This window comes from Elephas maximus, chromosome 5 (assembly GCF_024166365.1).
Source record: "Elephas maximus indicus isolate mEleMax1 chromosome 5, mEleMax1 primary haplotype, whole genome shotgun sequence".
In the NCBI taxonomy this organism is placed as follows: Eukaryota; Metazoa; Chordata; class Mammalia; order Proboscidea; family Elephantidae; genus Elephas; species Elephas maximus.
Window position 1 is genome coordinate 156,358,834 of NC_064823.1, and position 23,315 is coordinate 156,382,148.

Consider the following 23,315-nt stretch of genomic DNA (forward strand, 5'->3'; position numbering starts at 1 on the left):
GTGACAGACCCCTCCTACCTCATGAGGCATGATAGTGATGCCGCTTAGTGCGTGGACCTTGGCTACAGGTCCAGCTTCAGGTCTGAGCTCTGATGCTTATAGCTTATGGAGCTGTTTATAAGCCACTTGAACTCTCTGAGTTTTGCTTGACTCACTGGGCTGAGTAGTGTCCGCCCCAAAATTCATGTCCACTCAGAAACTCAGAAATCAGTTATTGGAAATAGGGTCTTTGAAGATGTGATTAGTTAAATGATATTATACTAGATTGGAGTGGGCCCTAAATCCAATGGCTGGTGTCCTTATAAGAAAAGGAGAAGAAACACAGACATAGAGGAGACAGACACAGAGGGAAGATGGGCACGTGAAAATGGAGGCAGAGATTGCCAAGGTGCAGCCACAGTCTAAGGAATGCCGATGAATATCGGCACCCACTGGAAGCTAAGAAGGAAGGAAGAACCATACCTTAGATAATTCAGAGGGAGCACAGCCCTGTTGACATCTTGATTTTGAACTTCTAGCCTCCAGAACTGTAAGAGAATTAATTTCTGTTTTTATAAGTCACCCAATTTGTGATACTTTGCTATGGGAGCTCTCAGAAACTTAGGTTGTTTTTGTTAGGTGCTGTTGGGTCAGTTTTGACTTACAGTGACCCCACTGTACAACTGAATGAAACGCTGCCTGGTCCTGCACCATCCTCACAATCATTGCTATGTTGGAGCCCATTGTTGCAGCCACTGTGCCAGCCTATCTCATTGAGGGTCTTCCTCTTTTTTCCTGATCCTCTACTTTACCAAGCATGATGTTCTTCTCCAGAGACTGGTCCCTCCTGATAACAGGTCCAAAGTACATGAGATGAAGTCTCACCATCCTCGCTTCTAAGGAACATTCTGACTGTACTTCTTCCAAGACAGGTAAAACGGAGATAAAGCAATGGACATGCCAGAGGGTTGATGTGAAGATTAAGTGATGCTGGCTATAAAATGTTCATTCTGGTGACTGATACAGAATCAGTGCCCAACTCATGTTCACAACATCATCATCACCACCATCATCATCATCATCACCATTGTCATCATCACCATCATTATTATCATCATCATCACCATCACCAGCAGCCCTCCTTGAGGTTGGTGAGTCCATCAGGTGACAGAGCTGATTGTGAATATGTCGTTTAAGTTTCACTGAAATCTTCCTCCTTCCACATGCCATTCATCAATTTGGATCCAGTTTTTACCTCTAGATCACAGCAGAGAACATCTGTAAGACTCTAGTGAAGGACACAGGCTTTGAAATAAGATCTGGGTCAGAATTTTGGGCAAGCCACCTCACCACATTCATCCATTCAGTAAACATGTTTAAGCACGTACCATGAGCCAGACACTGTATTTGGCACCTGAACTTCTGGGGTGAACAAGAAAGAGAGACACAATGCTTGCTGCCTAGGGTGGAAAAAAGCTGGCCACAGAACAATTTATTATGCAAGTCATAATTACGGGAGTGTCCCTGGAGAAGGACATCATGCTTGGCAGAGTACGGGGTCAGCAGAAAAGAGGAAGACCCTCAACGAGGTGGATTGACACGGTGGCTACAACAATGAGCTCAAGCATAACAACGATTGTGAGGATGGCTCAGGACCGGGCAGTGTTTCGTTCTGTTGTGCATATAGGGTCGCTATGAGTCGGGACCAATTCAATGACACCTAACAACAACATGGAAGGGTAGAAGAGGTACAAGAAGAGTCAGCGATCTGCTCCTTAATTTGTGCAGATAAGCAAACCAAAGATGAAGAAATTGAAGATTTTTACCAACTTCTGCACTGTGAAATTGATCAAACATGCAATCAAGATACATTGATAATTACTGGTGATTGGAATGCAAAAGTTGGGAACAAAGAAGAGGAAAATATGGCCTTGGTGATAGAACCAATGCTGGAGATCACATGACAGAATTTTGCAAGACCAACGAATCTTCATTGCAAATACCTTTTTTCTACAACGTAAGTGGTGACTATACATGTGGACCTCACCAGATACAGGAATCAAATGGACTACGCCTGTGGAAATAGATAATGGAGACAGTCAATGTCATCAGTCAGAACAAGGCCAGGGACCGACTGCAGACAAGACTATCAATTGCTTTTATGCAAGTTCAACTTGAAACTGAAGAAAATCAGAACAAGTCCACAAAAAAAGGCAAAACGTCACTAAAAATACAGGAAAGAGAGGAAAGACCAAAATAGATGTCAGAAGAGACTCTGAAACTTGCTCTTGAATGTCAAGTAGTTAAAACGACTGAAAGAAATGATGAAGTAAAAGAGCTGAACAGAAGATTTAAAAGGGCAGCTGGGGAAGACATGTGCAAAGACCTGGAGATAGGAAACCAAAGGGAAGAACGTGTTCGGCATTTCTCAAGCTGAAAGAAATGAAGAAAAAATTCAAACCTCGAGTTGCAATATTGAAGGATTCTATGGACAAAATTTTGAATGATGTAGGAAGCATCAAAAGAAGATGGAAGGAATATATAGAGACACTGTACAGAAAAGAATCGGTTGACATTCACCCATTTCAGGAGGTAGCATATGATCAAGAACTAATGGTACTGAAGGAAGAAATCCAAGCTACACTGAAGACACTGGCAAAATACAAGGTTCCAAGAACGGACAGAATACCAACTGAGATGTTTCAACAAACGGATGAAGCGCTGAAAATGATTCATTTTGTGAGAGAGATAAGCGAAGGGTAACACTAACTGCAAGACATATGTTAATGTTTTTTGACATAGGGAAGCCATGGAAGGAACAGTGTTATGTTTTGTTTTCCTGGAGGTGGGCAATATTGGGAGCTTGGTTTTAGGTATACTAAGTGTGAAATACCCATTAGACTTCGTAGTGGAGATGTGAAGTAGGCATTTAGGTATATGAGTCCAGTGCTCAAGAAAGGTCAGAGCTGGAGATATAAATCCGGGAATGGTCAACATATGAGTGGTACTTAAAGTCAGGATCTCAGAATAGATCACCTAGGAAGTGCTTATAAGCAAAAATAAGAGGACCAAGGCCTAAGCCCTGGAGCCCTCCAGTGCTCAGCAGGTTAGGAATAACTAGTTTTGGCCAATGAGGTAGAAGTGGACCTACAATTAATTGAGGTTTGAAAACCAAGCAAAAAAAGGAAGTGGTAACCAACCATGTCCAATACTGCTGAGAAATAAAGACAAGGATGAAGCATTGGTCAACACTTAGCAACATGGAGGTCTTTGGTTACCTTGACAGTAGCTGTTTGAATGGGGCAATGGAGCAAATAATAATTGGATTTAAGAGAGAGGAGGGAATAATTGGAGACAGTAAGTATAGACAATTCCTTTTGAGAAATTTTACTATAATGGGGAGCGAAGACAATGGTGTGCTAGCTGGGGGAATATGTGGGATCAAGATCTTTTTTTGTTTTTGTTTTTATAAGATGGGGGCTCTAACAGCAGGTTAATAAGATATTACAGTAAAGAGAAAAACTTACAGTCAGGATCAAGAGATGAAACTTGCTGAAATACTATCATTGAGTAGGTAAGAGGGGATGGGGAACTAGTAGATAATCGGAGGAATTGAGTTAAATAGGAATAGAGACAGTATTTACATAGGAACAGGAGGGAAGGAGAGTGTATGGGCACAGATGCAGGTAGCTTGATACGTGTGGAGGGGACATGTGATAGGTCTCTGCAGGTTGCTTCTGTGTTCTTAATGGAATAGAAAGGTCATCAGACAAGTATGAGGACAAGGGAGGAGATGTTAAGAATTTGAAGAATGAGAAGAGGTAAGAAATAGTCTTCTAGGACAGCAGCAGACTGAATGAACTGGGTAGCTCTAAAGCCCACTTGAGGCTGGTGGTCATGAATTTAAAGGCAGACCAGTCAACAGGGTTGTATGATTTTCTCCAGCCAAGCTGAGCTTTGTGGATGTATATGCGAGGTAGGCAGAGATTTAACCAGGGCTGGGGTTTGGCAGGCACATATAGTGAAATGGGTTGGGTAAAGGAGTTGAGGGTGTATGTGTATGAGTGTTCATAATCATGGATGATGGAATTCACCTGGATAAGCAGGAAGGGAAGGACACAAGGAGGGTGACAGACAGTGGAGACATTGTACAATCTTGGCCTCTAGGCTTAGTCAAGGTAAAGAATTGTAGGCAGGGTATATGGTGGAGACCCAATACCTCCAGAAGTACCCCATTTCACTAGGGCTTAATGAAAAGTGGGTTAACTGCATACAGTTAAGTGCTTGACTGCTAACCAAAAGGCTGGCAGTTTGAATCCACCCAGAGGAGCCTTGGAAGACAGGCCTGGTCAGGCTTTAAGACCTATGAAGTGCAATTCTACTCTAATACACACATAGGGTCGACATAAATCAGAATCGACTCGATGGCACCTAACAATAATGAAAAGTATTCTCTAAATTCAAATTGAAGTAGTGTTCTCTGCAACTTCCACCAATCAATCCTGGTCCTAAGTATCAAGTTAAATCATAACATAGTGCAAAGCAACTCTCACACTTTCTCTGAGCCTTCTCACTTTCCTGGAGCCCTGGTGGCACAGTAGTTAAGAGCTCGGCTGCTAACCAAAAGGTCTGCAGTTCAAATCCACCAGCTGCTCCTTGGAAACAGTATGGGGCAGTTCTTCTCTGTCCTATAGGTCGCTATGAGTCTGAACTGACTTAACGGCAATGATTTTTTTTTTTTTTAATTCTTATTTTCAGGCTAAATGAGAAATTCCTTTGACAATTTCTCAAGGGACATGGTCTTCAATCTCCTCATCACCCCCATCACTCTTCCCTGTATTTGACACCTTCTGTCTGAGAACCGATGATCTTCAGAGTTGCACGGGGAAGATTCTGTACTATTGGAAAAGCTGAAAACCATGAATTCAGTGTCCAGGGTGGAATTCCAAGGGGGTGCTGGAGTTTTACTTTCAGACATGGAATGATGTTGATCTACCTTGCTTCTTTAGCTGTGTTCATCCCTGGGAAAGAAAAACAGAAACACAATGGTTAAAATCCCTATCTCTGAACCCCAACGAGCCAGCTTCATGAATTATTTGCAGATAAAGTTTCCATCCTCTCTGGAACACTGTTGGGCTGTGCGTTATTTTGGGAAGGAATATATTAGTATGACGAACTTGTTTAGAGGATGTACAGCCCTATTTGCAAATGTGTCAAGTCAGACTTTAATGTGATTTTAATATTCCCTGTGTAGCACAAAATACCCCATCATGCTCAAGGCAGGAGCTCAGGCCAAAGTCCTTGGAGGCATCCTTGGCTCTTCTTTTCCTCGCCACTCCTGTCCAATCCACCAGCAAATTGTGTCCACTTTGTCTTCAAAATATGCCAGGATATGACCACTTCTCACTACCTCCACTGCTACCATCCTGACCCAACTCACCATCAGCGCTTGCGATTCCTATTGGTCTTCCTGCTTCTACACCTGCCCCCTACAGTCCATGGTCAACATAGAAGACAGAGTGGTCTTGTTTATGTATAAATCAGGTTATATCATTCCTTTCCTCAGAATCTTCCAGTGGTTGCCCATCTCATTTGGGATAGAAGTTCTTATGGGGGCCTAAAAGACCCTTGATGCTCCCCCTGCCCTTCCTCCACCTTCGTCTTCTATGACTTGGTCTCTGGTCCTCCACTACCTCCGAACATGCTGGTCTACCTGATTGATGTTCCTCAAACAGCCCAAGTCTGGCTTTTTATACCTTTCTCCCTGGATTGCTTCTTTTCAGATATCCAAATGTATCTTTTTATGCTGTAATGTCACCTTCTCAGGGGGACCTTCCCTGTCCACCTGTGTAAAACTACACCACATCCCTGCTTTAGTTTTCTACGTGGTGTTTATCACCATCTGACATGCTACATGTGTTTTGCTTATTTATTGAGAAGAGCATAAGAGCAAAGACTTTCTCTTGTTTTTTGCTATAGTGTAGAACCTAGAACAGTGTTCATTACCCAGTCCACATTCAAATGTGTGTAAAATGATTAAGTGTTGGCTGAATGAATGAATGATTGTTGAAGAAATGAGTGCTATGAGTAAAAATAGCAGCTACCATTGCAAGTAGCTTAATACCATGGTTACTGGAATACTAGATCTTCAATTAATAGCATGTGACCTTGACTAAGTGCCTTGACTAAGGCACTTAACTTCCAAATCTCAGTTTCTTCAAATGTGAAATCCAGTAACACTGTTACCTAACTCATAGCGTATAGCAGAGATTCAATGAGGACAGAACAGTGCTTGGCATAGAGTAAACACTCAGTGAACATAGCTATCATCTTTGGTTTTATTTTATTTCTTTTTTGAGATTCCAGATAAGTTCTTGGTGCTTTCCTAAGCACCTTAATAAATCACCTAATTATCATAAAAATTATCATAGGAGCCGTACAAATAGGCATTTTACAAATGAGGAAACCCAGGCTCAGAAAGCACAAGAAACCTTCTCAAAGCCATTTAATTGTTATGTGGTTGGGCTGTCCAAGTGAGAGCATTATTGACGATGGATTCAGGAGAAGAGCATTTAACCCCAACACAGCCTACAGACCTAGAAGTGAAAGTGATACTCAGGACAGGCCAGTGACTGGCACACAGAAGAAGCCTAGGTCAGTATCACTCGCATCTAAGAATTAATTCTTTCATGTATGCAACAAACGCATACAGGCCACCTGCACGCGCCAGGACCTGGTTTAGTTGCTGGGACTACAGTGACAAACGAGACAAATTCTCTGTCCTAGTGGTGCTCATATTCTAGAGTGGAAAAATAGACAACAAACGTGAAAATAAATCAACACGGTGGATAATTTTATATGGTGCTGGAGTGTGAAGAAAATAAACAGAGGTTAGGATTGGAGGGATGGGTACTGGAGCTGGGGACAGCAGCCATTTCAGATAGAGTGTCAGGAGGTGACATTTGAGTTGAGACTTTAGTGAGATGAGACCATCATGCCATAAGCAGAGGGGAGAGCAATACAGGCAGAGGGGACAGCAAGGGTGAAGGCTCCTAGTAGAGAACCAGCCTAGCATGCCTGAGGCATCATGGGAAGGCTCATGAGCCTGGGGTGGCATGAATAAGACGAGACTGTCAGATGATGTGGCAAAGACCATCTCATGCAGGGTTCTAGAGAGGCCCTGGAAAGGAGTTTTGCATGTGAAATCTGGACAATGAAAAAGAAAGATCTAAGAATTGATGCAATTGAATTGTGGTGTTGGTGAAGCATATCAAATATACTTCAATATATTGCCAGAAAAACAAACAAATCGTCTTGGACAAAGTACCGCCAGAATGTTCCTTAGAAGTGAGAATAGTGAGACTTCATTTTATTTACTTTGGACATGTCATCAGGGAAGACCAATGATTAAAAAAGAGTACCATGTTTGGTAAAGTAGAAGGTCAGCAAGACAAGGGAAACCCTCCATGAGACAGATTGACAAGATAGCTTCAATAGTGGACTCAAACATACCAACAATCATGGAGGTAGCATAGGACTGGGCAAAATTTTGTTCTGTTTTACAAAAGGCCACCATGAGTTGAAGCTAACTTGACAGTAATTAACAACAACAGGTGAGGAGTTTGAAGTTTATTCACATCACAGGAGGAAACCACTGGAAGATTTCAAGCAAGGGAAAGGTATATCAGTGTACGCTTTGAAAAGATTGCTGGAACTGCTTTGTGGACACAGAACTACAACAGGCCTGAGTGGAAGCAGGGAGCTGCTCAGGGCTACTGCAGTCACGTGGCCATGAGATGCTTGAGGCATGGACCACGTCCATACTGTAGGACTGGAAATGGGGGAAAGTGGTTCGATTTGGGATACATTTTGGAACTAGAGTAGATAGGACTCAGTGATGAAATGGATATGATTTGTAAAGAAAATAAGAGATTTAAATATTAACCCCAGATTTTTGACCCATCCTTAGGTAGGTAGAGGATTTATTTATTTATGTAGATGGGGCTGACTGTAGAAAGAGGGGTTTGGAATGCACGTGTTGAGGGGATGGTTAGAAGTGGAGATTTAACAGTTTTAGTTTGAAAACCAACTAAACCTGGAGCTGGAAAACCAAAAGGGAAGAACACGCTTGGCATATCTCAAGCTGAAAGCACTGAAGAAAAAATTCAAGCCTTGAGTTGCAATTTTGTAGGGTTCTGTGGGCAAAATATTGAATGACACAGGAAGCATCAAAAAAAGATGGAAGGAATACACAGAGTCACTGTACCAAAAAGAATTGGTCAATGTTTAGCCATTTCAGGAAGTAGCATGTAATCAAGAACCAATGGTATTGAGGGAAGTTCAAGCTGCTCTGAAGGCATTGGCAAAAAACAAAGCTCCAGGAATTGACGGAATACCAGTTGAGATGTTTCAACAAACAGATGCAACCCTGGAGGTGCTCACCTGTCTCTACCAAGAAATCTGGAAGACAGCTACCTGGCCAACTGACTGGAAGAGATCCATATTTCTGCCTGAGCCAATGGAATATGGAAGTTATCAAATGATATCAATAATATCACATGCAAGTAAAATTTTGCTAAAGATAACTCAAAATGGTTGCAGCAGTAAATTGACAGGGAACTGCCAGAAATTCAAGCTGGATTCAGAAGAGGACATGGAACAAGGGATATCATTGCTTATGTCAGATGGATCTTTGCTGAATGCAGAGAGTACCAGAAAGATGTTTACCTGTGTTTCATTGGCTATGCGAAGGCATTTGACCATGTGCATCACAACAAATTATGGATAACACTGCAAAGAATGGGAATTCCAGAACACTTAATTGTGCTCATGAGGAACCTGTACATAGACCAAGAGGCAGTTGTTGGACTAGAACAAGGGGAAACGGCATGATCTTAAATTAGAAAAGGTGTGCATCAGGGTTGTATCTTTTCACCATACTTATTCAATCTATACGTTGAGAAAATAATCCGAGAAGCTGGACTATAGGAAGAAGGACACAGCATCAGGATTGGAAGAAGACACATTAACAACCTGCGATATGCAGACGATACAACCTTGCTCACTGAAAGCAAGGAGGACTTGAAGCACTTACTGATAAAGATAAAAGACTACAGTCTTCAGGATGGACTACACCTTAACTAGAGAAAACAAAAATCCTCACAACTGGACCAATAAGCAACATCACAAAAAGCGGAGAAAATATTGACATTGTCAAGGATTTCACTTTACTTGGATCCACAACCAACACCCATGGAAGCAGCAGTCAGAAAATCAAATGATGTATTGCATTGGGCAAATCTGCTGCAAAAGACCTCTTTAAACGTTGAAAAGCAAAGATGTCACTTTGAGGACTAAGTGTGCCTGACCCAAGCCATAGTATTTCAATCGCCTCATATGCATTTGAAAGCAGGACAATGGATAAGGAGGGCCAAAGAAGAATTGATGCCTTTGAATTACGGTGTTGGCAAAGAATATTGACTATACCATGGAATGCCAGAAGAGCAAACAAATCTGTCTTGGAAAAAGTACAGCCAGAGTGCTCTTTAGAAGCAAGGGTGGCAAGACTTGGTCTCACATATTTTGGACATGTTGTCAGGAGGGATCAGTCCCTGGAGAAGGACATCATGCTTGGTAAAGTAGAGGATGAATGTAAAAAGAAGAAGACCCTCAATGAGATGGATTGACACAGTGGCTGCAACAATGGGCTCACACATAGCAATGATGGCTCAGGACTGGGCAATATTTTGTTTTGTTGTACATAGGGTTGCTATGAGTCAGAACTAACTTGATGGCACCTAACAACAACAACATTTTGGTTTCAGAAATGTTAAGTGATGGTCTTAGAGTCAATGAAATAAAATACTGCAGCAGGGAATTCATAGGATGTCCAAGGGCTGACAGTGCCTTTGGAGATGACCTACTCAGTACCATTCGTGAGCCTAAAGAGAGGACCTGCCTTTCCTTGCTCAAAGTCATACTGCCAGAAGATGACAGCAAGGGGACTGTAACACACCCTCCTTTTTTCCTTGGGCCTGGATCTCACTCTACTGATGCTTCTGAAGGGCCTGCCCCCGTACTCCTGGGATAGACAGGCCAGTGATTCATCTTATAGTGGACATCCTCATCAGACTCCTCCTTTTTTTCCAGGAAGAACACTTTGCTGGTCAACGATTGGTTTGCGATTTCTGCTGCATTGCTGATGGCCTGTTCTCTTCAGGCAGGAGCCTTTGAAATGCTCATTGTGGGTCGTTTCATCATGGGCGTGGATGGAGGTAAGACTTTGCCAGGAGAGGAAGGAAACATGAGGGGTATTTGGGTAGTCATAATGACTGGGGCCCACTGCTGGCAATTAGTTAGTCGGCACCAAGGATGCTAGATACCCTGTGTCTTATTCATCTAGTGCTGCTATAAGAAAAATACCACAAGTGGATGGCTTTAACAAAGAGAAGTTTATTCTCTCACAGTCCAGTAGGCTAGAAGTCCGAATTCAGGACACCAGCTCTAGGGAATGCTCTCTCTCTGTTGGCTCTGGAGGAAGGTCCTTGTCTTCAGTCTTCCCTTGGTGTGGGAGTATCTCAGTGCAGGAACCTTGGGTTCAAAGGATGCACTCTGCTCCCAGCACTGCTTTCTTGGTAGTATGAGGTTCTCCATGTCTCTCTGCTTGCTTCTTTCTTTTATATCTCAAAAAGATTGGTTTAAGATACTATCTAATCTTGTAGATCTCATCAATATAACTGCCACTAATCCATCTCTTTACATCATAGTGATAGGATATATAACACATAAGGAAATCACAACAGATGACAAAATGGTAAACAATCACACAATACTGGCAATCATGACCTAGCAAAGTTGACAGATATTTTTGGGGGACACAATTCAACCCATGACACCCTGTATAAAGTGAGATAGGCCCATGAGATGAATCATTCCACTGACAATGCTGCAGCACCCTAATTGAGAAATAATGACTGGGAGGGCTGGACCCAAGTCCATCCCAAAGACTAGGATGGTCTTTAGCATGTAATATCTTCTACTTTGTCACTTTCACCATAAAATTCTTATTTCAAGGTTATCTGTGATTTCCAGGGAGCTTTTGCGAGAGTTGTGTTTCCTGTCTGTGCCTCTGAATCACTCATCCTTCCATTTATTCACCAAATGTTTACAAGTGCCTGCTCTGCCAGCCATTCTTCTACATACTGGGGCATAATGGTTAACAAGGCACTCAAGTCCTTACCCCTGAGGGTCAACATTCTAGTTGGGTGGACAGATACATAATTAGATACATAAGACAGGTAGTGGCAAGTCCTAAGAAGAAAACCAAGTAGGGCAGGGAGATAGTGAGGGCTATTTTATGTAGGCCAGTCAGGGAAGACCATTCAGAGAAGGGACCATATGAGCAGAGAAGTGGATGAATCAAGGACAAGAGCCAAGCAAATATCTGGGGAGTTGGGTTCCTAGCAGAGGGAATAAGACAACAGCCCAAATGCAGAAGTGTCCTTGGCATGTTTGAGGAAGAGTAAGGTGGACAGTGTGGCGGCAGTTTGGTCATGGGGAGAGTGTGGAGAGGAGCCAGTGGTAATATGTTGGGCTTTGTTGGTCATAGTCAGGACTGTGGATTTATGCTGAGATGATGGGACGCCAGGGGAGGTTTGGGAGGAATGTGACATGATCTGCTTAATATGATTCTTCCTGCTCCTTTGTATAGAAGAGAGTATAAGTGGGCAGGCAGGAGTGGAATCAAGGGAACAAGTTGTCTGGGGGAGATGGGCTGTGGCTGGGACAACGGCAGCAGTGGAGGTGGTGAGATATGATAAGATTTTTGCCATTAGGTGTGAAAGTAGAATACACAAAATATATTGTTGAAAAAAAAAAGAGGTATTGAGGTATCTGTGGAAACAGTGCAGACTTTAAGATTAGAAATACCTGGGTTTGAATCCCAGCTCTGCCATTTACCAACTGCTGCTACTACCAACAAGGGCCCTGATGGCACAATGGTTAAGTGCTTGGCTGCTAACCAAAAGTTGGCAGTTCAAACCCACCAGCCGCTCCATGAGAGAGAAGACCTGGAGATCTTTTTTTCTCCAGAAGACCGGGAGAAGAATTTTTATTGGTAAAAATAAAGGTTGGTGTTTATGTAACGTTTTACGGTTGATCCATCATGTTCATGTGTCTCGTCTCCTTAGATCTCCTACTAAATGTAAAGGGAGTTATTTCGTTCTCATTTTGTATATGGGGAAACCAAGACTCAAACTGATGTGCCAGTAAAGTGGTTAAGGGTGAGGGCTATGGGTTCAGACTGTCTGGGTTCAAGTCTGCCTCTGCCATTTACCTACATAATTTTACTGTCTTGTCTCTATCAGTTAGGTTTTGCTTCGTTAAAAAAAAAAAAAACGTAGCTCCATAAAACAATAGCCATTTTATTGAGAATCCGATTCTGTGGGTTGGCTGGGTGGTGGTTCTGATGTGGGTGGCTCTGCCGATCTCCGCTGGCATCTCTTACATGTCTGTGGTCAGTTGCAGGTGGGTAGTGGCTGGATAATCTGGCAAAAGGACCTAAAGATAAGGCCTCCCTCGTTGGGTTGTGTAGGAGTCCCTGAGGGGTGCAGACAGTTAACATGGTCAGTAGTTAAACGAAAGTTTGGAGGTTCAAGTCCACCCAGAGATGCCTTGGAAGTAGGCCTGGCGATCTGTTTTCAAAAAAGTCAGTCATTGAAAACCCAATGGAGCACAGTTATACTCTGACACACAAGGGGTGTCTATGAGCCAGAGTCAGAATTAACTCGATGGCAACTGGTGTTGGGTTATAAAAAATTAAATGATATACTACATGTGTGATGGAGCCCTGGTGGTGTAGTTGTTAGGAGCTTGGCTCAGTGGAAACCAGCCGCTCAATGGAAACCCAATGGGGCAGTTCTTTGTCCTATAGGGTCACTATGAGTCAGAATCAACTTGACAGCAGTGGGTGTGGTATGAGTACATGTGTGAAGCAGTTGGGACAGTTCCAGGTACTTAGTACCCCAGCCCCATCCCAGGTATGGTGGTGGCATTATTTTCATTATTGTTGTTGTTTTTATTCTTAGTTAATAAGGGCCGGATCCAGGATTTGAACCCAGGTATTCTGATTTCAGATGGTGTCTATCTGATTTCAGACTACCTGGATTCAAATTCTGGATCTGCTGCTCATTAACTAAGAAGGGGCCCTGGTGGTGCAGTGGTTAAGCACTTGGCTACTAACTGAAAGTTTGGTTATTTGAACCTACCAGCTGCTCCTCAGGATAAAGATATGGCAGTCTGATTTCGTAAAGATTACAGCCTTGGAAACCCTATGGGGCAGTTCTACTCTGTCCTATAGGATCACTATGAGTCGGAATCCACTCGACTGCAATGGATTTGGTTGGGTTTTTTTAGTCTGGTTTCAAAGACCCTGCCTACTCTGGAGAGAGAGCACATAATATTGGCACATATAACCTTGAAAATCCTTTCCTTCCTGGGAGGTTTCTATTTTATCCCTTCAGCCTTTTTCCTGTTGCTTTGACTGTCTAGCTCTCCTAGGGGAGGCGGCACCTACTGCGCACAACTGGTTGTTATCTGAATGTGCTACTTAAAAAGACGCTGCATTCAAAGATAGATGCCGTTTTTACAAAACCACATATTCAAAACAAATGTCTTGGACCTTTTGTTCCTGTGAGTTCTTCACAATGAAGCCCAGGAAAATAAAAAGAAAGGAAGAAAGAGCAAGGAGCGGGGCGGGGTTGGCGGGGTGGTGGGGAAGGACTCCTGACTTCTGGAGCGTAGCCTGTTGGACTAGCACCAAGGCGTGGAGACTTTATGCCATTTTTTTTTCACAGAACGCCCTTAAAGCAGAGCGAGAAATTTAAGGGCATTTAAGGTGAGGTGAACTCTGTGGGGCAGTTCTACTCTGTCCTATAGGGTCGCTATGAGTCGGAATCGACTCGACAGCACTGGGACTGGGTAAGGTCAGGTGATTGGTCAAAAACAAAGGAAAATTACTGGCCGTACACTGAATAGCCTGACCAACTTAAAATAAATAACTTAAAGCCAAATGACAAGCCTGAAGGATTTTCAAGAACTAGGAGGCTCTAAGATGGTGCTGCTCAAACTGAGCTCTCAGTCTGTGAATTTGAACAGGTGAGGAGCAAGGAGTAAGGTATTCAGAAGACGCGTATTGTAGTCTTCCTGCTCCTTACTAGCTGAGTGGCCTTAGACAAGCCTACGGCCACTCTGAGCTCAGTTTCCTCATATGTAAAGTAGAGATAATGATACCTATCATTTGTTTCAAGACTAACATTAGTCAGTGGAGATTCAGTGGTAAAATTCTCACTTTCCATGCAGAAGACCCAGGTATGATTCCCGGCCAGTACATAGCAACCACCCGTCTATCAGTGGAGGCTTGTGTGTTGCTCTGATGCTGAACAGGTTTGAGTGGAGCTCCCAGACTAAGATGGACTAGAAAGAAAGGCCTGGAGATCTACTCCCAAAAATCAGCCAGTGAAGACGCTGTGGATCACAAGGGTCAGATCTACAACCAATCATGACGATGGGGCATGACCAGGGAGCATTTCATTCCTTTGTGCATGGGGTTGCCATAAGCCAGGGCCTGACTCGACAGCAGCTAACGACAACAACATGCAGAATAAACAGATGTATTAACTTGAAAGAAGCAACAGTAAAATCGACAGCTGGCTTTTCAACAACAACAAAAATGGATGACAAAAAACAGAAGAACAATTTTTTCAAATAACTGCCAATCTAGAATTGTCTACCCAGTGTAAATACCTCCAAAAATAAAGGTGAAATGAAGACACTTTTTTTTCTTATCAAACAGAAACAAATAAAACTACACAAAAGCAATTTTACCTGTTCTTCGGGCAAATAATAATAATAATAATTCCAGATGGAAGCCTGGAAATGCTGGAAATGCCTGTATTTATATGTGAGGAGCCTGAGGCTTAGAGACTAACAGCTCAGCGTGTCACAGTCAGGATGCAGCTGGGCTGAGATGGGAGCACAGTCTGCCTGACTCCATGCATCTTCTATGCTACAAGGCTAACAGGAACCAGGGAGATACTGTGGGTCAGGGAGTCCCATTGTTCAGGAATTCCTGCACCTTCCTCAGGATTCTTCCATCTCCCTGTTTCACCTGTGCAATGATTTACCCACCACCCTTCTTTAAATGATGTCCTCTGTTGCATGAATGGTTTGCGCTCAACTACTAACTGAAAGGTTGGGGTTCTGAACCCAACCGGCAGCGCCTGGAGCAACGTCCTGGCAATCTGCTTCTACAAAGATTACAGCCAAGAAAACCCTACGGAGCACAGGTCTACTCTGCAATGGGGTCGCCGTGAGCTGGAATGGAATGAATGGCAAGAGATTTGGTTTGGTTTGGCTTCTTTAAATGGACTTTTTTTTTTTAAGTTAAATAAATATATTTGAGAAGAAAATAAAAGTTTACCATAGTCTCTTAAGACACTAGGTTCTCTCCCCTACCTGTTCTCACTCTGATCTTCTCCCCCGCCACTTCCCATTGCTCACTCCACTCCAGACACACTTCTGCCTTTAAGGTACCGGTCCCACTTCTGCCTCAGGGACATGCCCATTGTTCTCTCCCTGGAGCACTCTTCCCAGAATTTCCCTGGCTAGCTCCCTCACCCTCTGCAGCACATTGGTTGAGTTTCCCTGACCACCCTATTTCATATGGCAACGTTCCCCACCTCCGAGCACCCCATTTTTCCCTCTTGCTTTGTTTCTCTTCAGAGGAACCATTGCCTTCTATTATACTGAGTATTTGTCAGAAGTCTGCTCAACCTCCCTCCAACACCACCCCTCCCCAGACTGCAAGCTACCTGACAGCAAGGCTGTTTATGTTTCATTCATTGCTGTTGTCTCAGTGTCTAGTGTGGTGACCACTACAAAGTGTACACTCAATAAATATTGTCTAACGGATGAATAAATGGAAAACGAGAATCCTTTGCCACAAGGGAAGGGTAAAGATAGATAGATAGACAGACAGACAGACAGACAGGTAGATAGTGCCCTGGCGGCACAGCAGTTAAGTGCTCAGCTGCTAACTGAAAGGCAGTGGTTTGAACCCACCAGCTGCTCCATGGAAGAAAGATATGGCAGTCTCCTTCTGCAAAAATTTACAACCTCGGAAACCCTATGGGGCAGTTCTACTCTCTGCTATTGGGTTGCTATGAGAATCCCTTGTCATAAAGGAAGAGTTCTGCTTTTGGAAGTAATTATAGAAAGGATCTGTTTAAAGACGCTACCCAAGTAGAAAAGACTTATAGGACCACAATACAGAAAAGAAGAGAAACCAGATAGGTAAGCCCTTCATTTGGGGACACTTTTCCTCTAAAAGTATCTTCCAATTCCAGTTCCAATTAGAACTTTCAACAGGTTAATGGGGGCTGAAGTCCTGCCAAATAGGAAGGTTACAGGTAACCCTAGGGCTACATCATAGGAATAAGGTGAACCATATACTCGAAGGAGTAAAGCCACCTTCGAAGTATTTCAGTCTCTCTGACTGGATAGTGGTGATCTGGGATTGCTAATGCTTCTAGCCTACCACCCTACCAGAAGCAGACATCCAGAACCTCAAATTATTTCTGCAATTTTCATATATACTCTGGCACTCAATTAAAGAATAATCAGGCATACAAGGAGAAAACCAAGAGAGATAACAGAAAAAAGAAACAGACTGCCAGGTGATTCTGAGAATGATGACATCCCACGCAGACTTTAGTTATACCTAATATGATCAGATAATAGAAAGATAAGATTGGGAATTTTGGCAAAGAAAAGGAAACTATAAAAGGTACCAGATCAAAATTCTAGAACTAAAAAACACAAAAGTTGAAATTAAGAGCTTCATGGATGGTTTTATCAGAAGATTGTGTGCAACTGAAAGGAAAATCAGGGAGCTAAAGAATGAATGATCAGAAGAAAATGCTCAGACTGGGGAATGGAAAATACAAAAAAAGAGGGTAAGAAGTGTTCGGGAAATGGTGTAAGTGTGTAACATGATCACTGGAGTACCAGAAGGAGAGAAGACCTAAGAGAATGGAGAAAATGGGGAAAAAGCAATTTTTGTGAGATAATGGCCAACATTTTTTTTTCCCCCAAAACTGATAAAAGATTTCAAAAAGCATTATGGACCCTAAGGAGGATAAATACAAAAAAAAAAAGACCACCAACCACCGGTAAACACCTCCTATATGTGGGCATGTCTATCGAGGGCAAATGGAAGGTTATTTAAAAAAAGAGTCAGAATAAGCACATGTATTACCTTCAAAGAAGCAATGGTGAAATGGACAGGTGGCTTTTCAGCAGAAAACAATGGATGACAAAAAACAGAAGAATGGTATTTTCAAAGAGCTGGAAGAGAATAACTGCCAATCTAGAATTGTCTACCCAGTGTAAAATACCTCCAAAAATAAAGGTGAAATGAAGATTCTTTCTTTAATCAAACAAAAACTAATAAGATTGCACAAAAGCAATTTTGCCTGCTCTTCAGGCAAAAAAATAATCCCAGATGGAAGCTTGGAAATGCAGGAAGGAATTGAGCAGCCTAAAGGGTAAATAATAGGGTAAATCGAATAGATATTGAAGATACAGCTGGGACCTGTGCAAGGCGGGAACCTCTCAGAGAATGAACACTCAAATATTTTCCACTAAGTAGAAAATGATAGAAAAGTGCTGACTGTACCCTGTCAAAGGCGGAAAACTCAAGAGACCTAGAAAAACAAGGCCATCCCATCGAGTTCTGTCTCTCACAGTTTTTGCTGTAGAAAACAATGATAACGCGTGTGGTGGGATTTCGTGTGTGTGTGTGCGTGCGTGCACACGTGTGTGTGAGTGTGTGCAGAGAGACAGAGAGCTAAAATACACCACTACAACAGTGTATAGATCAAGTAGGCACTAAATGGAATCAAAATGTTTTGAAGTCTTTGCATTGTCTGGGAAGTGAAAAAATTACTAATTTATATTAGATTTCAACGAGATACAGATATGTGACATATCTGTAGGGAAACCATTAAAAAATAGAAAATACTTTATAACAAGCAAATGATATAATAAAAATACTTAACCCAAAAGAAGGTAAAAGAGAGGAGAGAAAACAGATGCTAAAGGAGTGGGACATGTAGAAAGCACATAGTAAGGTGTAATATTTAAATACAGGTATACCACTAATTGCTTGCTTAAAGCGAAGAGGACTTGAAGCACTTACTGATGAAGATCCAAGACCATAGCCTTCGGTATGGATTACACCTCAACATAAAGAAAACAGAAATCCTCACAACTGGACCAATAAGCAACATCATGATACCAAAAAAAACCCAAACCCAGTGCCGTGGAGTCGATTCTGACTCATAGCGACCCTGCAGGACAGGGTAGGACTGCCCCATAGAGTTTCCAAGGAGTGCCTGGTGGATTTGAACTGCCGACCCTTTGGTTAGCAGCCATAGCACTTAACCACTATGCCACCAGGGTTTCCAACATCATGATAAACGGAGAAAAGACTGAAGTTGTCAAGGATTTCATTTTATTTGGGTCCACAATCAATGCTCATGGAAGCAGCAGTCAAGAAATCAAATGACATATTGCAACAGGCAAATCTGGTGCAAAAGACCTCCTTAAAGTGTTGAAAAGCAAAGATGTCACTTTGAGGACTAAGGTGCACTTTAGAAAGCGAGGATGGCAAGGCTTCTTCTCACATACTTTGGACATGTTATCAAGACAGACCAGTCCCTGCAGAAGGACATCATGCTTGGTAAAGTAGAAAACAAACAAACCCATTGCCATGGTGACCCTGTAGGATAGACTAGAACTGCCCTCATAGAGTTTTCCAAGGAGTCGCTGATGGATTCAAACTGCTGACATTTTGCTTAGCAACCATAGCCCTTAACCATTGCACCACCAGGGTTCATGGTAAAGTAGAGGGTTAGTGAAGAAGAGGAAGACCCTCAAGGAGATAGATTGACACAGTGGCTGCAACAATGGGCTCAAACACAGCAGTAATTGTGAGGATGGCGCAGGACCCGTTCTGTTGTACACAGATAGGGTCACTATGATCAGAACCAACTTGACAACACCTGATGACAACAATAACATGGCATTAATTAAGGAGCTCTGGTGGGGCAGTGTTAAATGCTCAGCTAAGCAAAAAAGGTTGGCAGTTCCAACCCGCAGCTGCTCCGTGGATAGGAGAAAGATCTGGCAGTCTGCTTCCATAAAGATTTACAGCCTTGGAAACCCTATGGGGCAGTTCTACTCTGTCCTAAAGGGTCACTATGAGTCGGAATTGACTCAACAGCAATGGGTTTGATGTGGGTTTTATATCAGTAACTACTGCAAGTGTAAATGGGCCCAGTATTCCAATGAAAAGATAAAAATGGCCAGATTGGATAAATCAAAGACCTAACTACGTGCTGCTTTTACGAAACACGTCTTAAACATAAGGACACAGAAACGTTGGAGGTAAAAGCATGGGCAACAACTATGCCACGCAAACATGAACCCAGACAGCTGGCATAGTAGCAATGCTAGTGTTAGACTAAGCAGACTTTAAGGAAAGGGGGGTTATTAGGGACAATGAGAGACATTTCATGGTGATGAAACCTTCAATTCACTGGGGATACAATTCTAAACTTGTTATAAACCTGATAAAAACATGAAAATATAAAAAGTAAAAGTTAACTACACTAAAATGAGAAGTAGTGTCTCAGTAACTGACAGAAAAATGGAAAAACATCAGTAAGTATATAGAAGATTTGCCAGGAATAAATATGACCTAATTAACATGTATAGGACATTAAACCTCAAGACTGCAAAGCACACATTCCTTTTTAGCAAATATGGATCATTAAAAACAAAACTGACTGCATTCTGAACCATAAAGCAAGGCTCAACACGTTTCAAAGGATTGTATTGGACTACCGTCTCTGATCACCGTAGAATTAACTTATCAATTAATTACAAAAAGATAAATAGAAAACCATTGTATCTTTGTAAGTTAACAGTATACTTCTAAGTAACCAGTGGAGTCCCTGGGTGGTGCAAACAGTGAACATGCTTGCCTGCTAGCTGAAAGGTTGATGGTTTGAGTCCCCCCAGAGATGCCTAGAAAGAAAGCCTCGCTATCTACTCCTGAAAAATTGGCCATTGAGAACCCTATGGAGCACACTTCTACTCTGACACACATGGAGCTGCCGTGAGTTAGAACTGACTGGATGGCAGTTTTTTTTTTTTTTGGTTAAGTAATCAGTGGACAAAAAAGAAAGAAAGAAATCACAGCAGAGATTAGAAATTTTTTTTTTCATATAATTTTTATTGTGCTTTAAGTGAAAGTTTACAAATCAAGTCAGTCTCTCACATAAAAACTTATATACACCTTGCTACACACTCCCAATTACTCTCCCCCTAATGAGACAGCCCCCTCCCTCACTCCACTCTCTCTTTTCGTGTCCATTTCGCCAGCTTCTAACCCCCTCCACCCTCTCATCTCCCCTCCAGGCAGGAGATGCCAACATAGTCTCAAGTGTCCACCTGATCCAAGAAGCTCACTCCTCACCAACATCCCTTTCCAACCCATTGTCGAGTCCAATCCATGTCTGAACAGTTGGCTTCGGGAATGGTTCCTGTCCTGGGCCAACAGAAGGTCTGGGGGCCATGACCACCAGGGTCCTTCTGGTCTCAGTCAGACCATTAAGTCTGGTCTTATGAGAATTTGGGGTCTGCATCCCACTGCTCTCCTGCTCCCTCAGGTGGAAAATATTTTTAATTAAATGATAATAATATAAATGATTTTCAAAAGGTTTTGGATATTGCTAAAACCATGCTTAGAGTAATATGTATAAACTTAAAGGATATACTCTAGAAAGAGGAAAGGCTGAATGAAAGCCAATGATCTAAGCGTCCATCTCAAGAAGTCAGAGACAGAGTGCACATTAGAGAATATCAGCAAAACCAACGTGGATTCTGTAAGAGACATCAAATTGATAAACCTCCTTGGGAGACTGTTTATAAAAATAGAAGGAGTTAATAATGAAAAGTAGGAATGGAAAGGATAGATCCTCAGGCATTCCAAAGAAAATAAGTATATTATGAACAAATTCATATAATATATTTGAAAGCTTTAGATGAAATGTACAAATTCCTAGGAAGACAAAACTTATCAAAATTGACATAAGAAAAAATAGAAAATCTGAATAGATCTATATCTATTAAATAAGTTGAACATGTACTTAAACATCTTCCAACAACAACAGCAACAAAAAAATTCAAGGCCCAGATGGCTTCTTTTAAGAAAGAAAGAACACTAGTGCCATACAAACATCTCCAGAGGGGATATTCCAATTTGTTTTGTAAGATCAGCATGTCCTTGATACCATATCCTTACGAAAACTTTAAAGAAAAATTATAGGCCAATATCATTCATGAGGGTAGATATAAAAATCTTAAACAAAATACTAACAAACCCAACCATATATGTAGCTGTTAGTTGCCATTGAGTTGGCTCTGACTCACAGTGACCTTAGGTACAACAAACAAAACGTTGCTTGAGTCCATCACTGTAACCACTGTATATTTTGAGTGCCTTAAAAAAAAAAAAAATTTTTTTTTTTCCCAACCTAGGAGGCTCATCTTCTACCACTATATAAGACAATATTCTGTTGTGATCTATAGGGTTTTCATTGGCTAATTTTTGGAAGTAGATCACCAGGCCTTTCTTCCTAGTCTGTCCTAATCTGGAAGCTCTGCTGAAACCTGTCCATCATGGGTGACCCTGCTAGTATTTGAAATACTGATGGCATAGCCTCCAACATCATAGAAACATGCAAGCCACCACATCACAACAAACTGATAGATGGGTGGTTATTGTTAGGTGCGGTTGAGTCTGTTCCGACTCATAGCAACCCTGTGTGTGCATGAAACACTGCCCGGTCTGCACCTTCTTCACAGTTATTGCTATTCGTGAGCCCATCGTTGCAGCCACTGTGTCAATCTACCTCATTGAAGGTCTTCTTCTTTTTCACTGACCCTCTACTTTACCAAGCATGATGTCCTTCTCCAGGGACTGATCCATCCTGATAACACGTCCAAAGTATGTGAGACATAGTCTCACCATCCCTGTTTCTAAGGAGCACTCTGGCTGTACTTCATCCAAGACAGGCTTGTTTGTTCTTTTGGCAGTCCATGGTATATTCCATATTCTTCGCCACCACCATAATTCAAAGACGTCAATGTGTCAGTTCTTCTTCGGTCTTTCTTATTTCTTGTCCAGCTTTCACATGCATATGAGGTGATCAAAAACATCATGGCTTGGGTCAGGGGCACCTTAGTCTTCAAGGTGACATCTTAGCTTTTCAACACTTTGAAGAGGTCTTTTGCAGCAGATTTGCCCAATGCAATGCGTCTTTTGATTTCTTGACTGCTGCTTCCATAGGTTTTGATTGTGGATCCAAGTAAAATGAAATCCTTGACAACTTCAATCTTTTCTCCTTTGATGATCGTGTTGCTTATTGGTTCAGTTGTGAGGATTTTTGTTTTCTTTATGTTGAGGTATAATCCATATTGAAGACTGTGGTCTTTGATCTTCATCAGTAAGTGCTTCGAGTCCTCTTCACTTTCTGCAAGCAAGGTTGTTTCATGTGCATGACAACCTGCGTTATGCACATGAAACAACCTTGCTAATGATAAAAGGTAATATGTCAAGACTCGGATGGATTATCCCATCAATAGAAGATTTCATGGACTTTGAAAATCAATCAAGGCAATTGACCATATTAAAGTAAATTTTAAGAAAAATCTTTGATTATCTTGATATATGAAGAAAAGTCATTTGATAAAATTCAACATCCATTTTTGGTAAAGAATAAATAACATATCTCTTAGAAAACTAGGAACAGAAGGGAAGTTTCTTAAACTGATGAAGAGTATCTACAAAAACCTACAGCAATTATCATATTTAATGGTACAAAGTTAACTGATTTTCATCTGAGTGCAAGAGTGAGACAAGGATGCTTGCTCTCACAACTTTAAGTAAACATTGTACTGCAGGTCTTGTTGTAAGCAAGCAGGGCTTAATCACTTCATCATAAAAATCATTAAATACCTAGGAATAAAACCAATAAAACTAATGAGAAATGTGTAATACCTCTACTCACACAGGCAAAAACCCAGTGAAACATTATTGAGAAAAATTAGAGACTTAAACAAATGGAGAGATAGTCCATCTTCATAAACTGGCAGACTCCCTATTATAAAGGTGCCAGTTCTCTCTAAATTGATGTATAGGTTAAAGACAA

General features: G+C 41.8%; 1 protein-coding gene across 1 annotated transcript in view; it reads left to right on the forward strand.

Annotated features, from left to right (window-relative positions):
• Positions 1–23,315, forward strand: part of SLC2A9 (solute carrier family 2 member 9) — a 191,052-nt gene that overhangs the window by 34,857 nt on the left and 132,880 nt on the right. Inside the window, 1 exon segment of the mRNA XM_049885313.1 lies at positions 10,129–10,253. Within this exon segment, the coding sequence (XP_049741270.1) occupies positions 10,129–10,253 (125 nt within the window).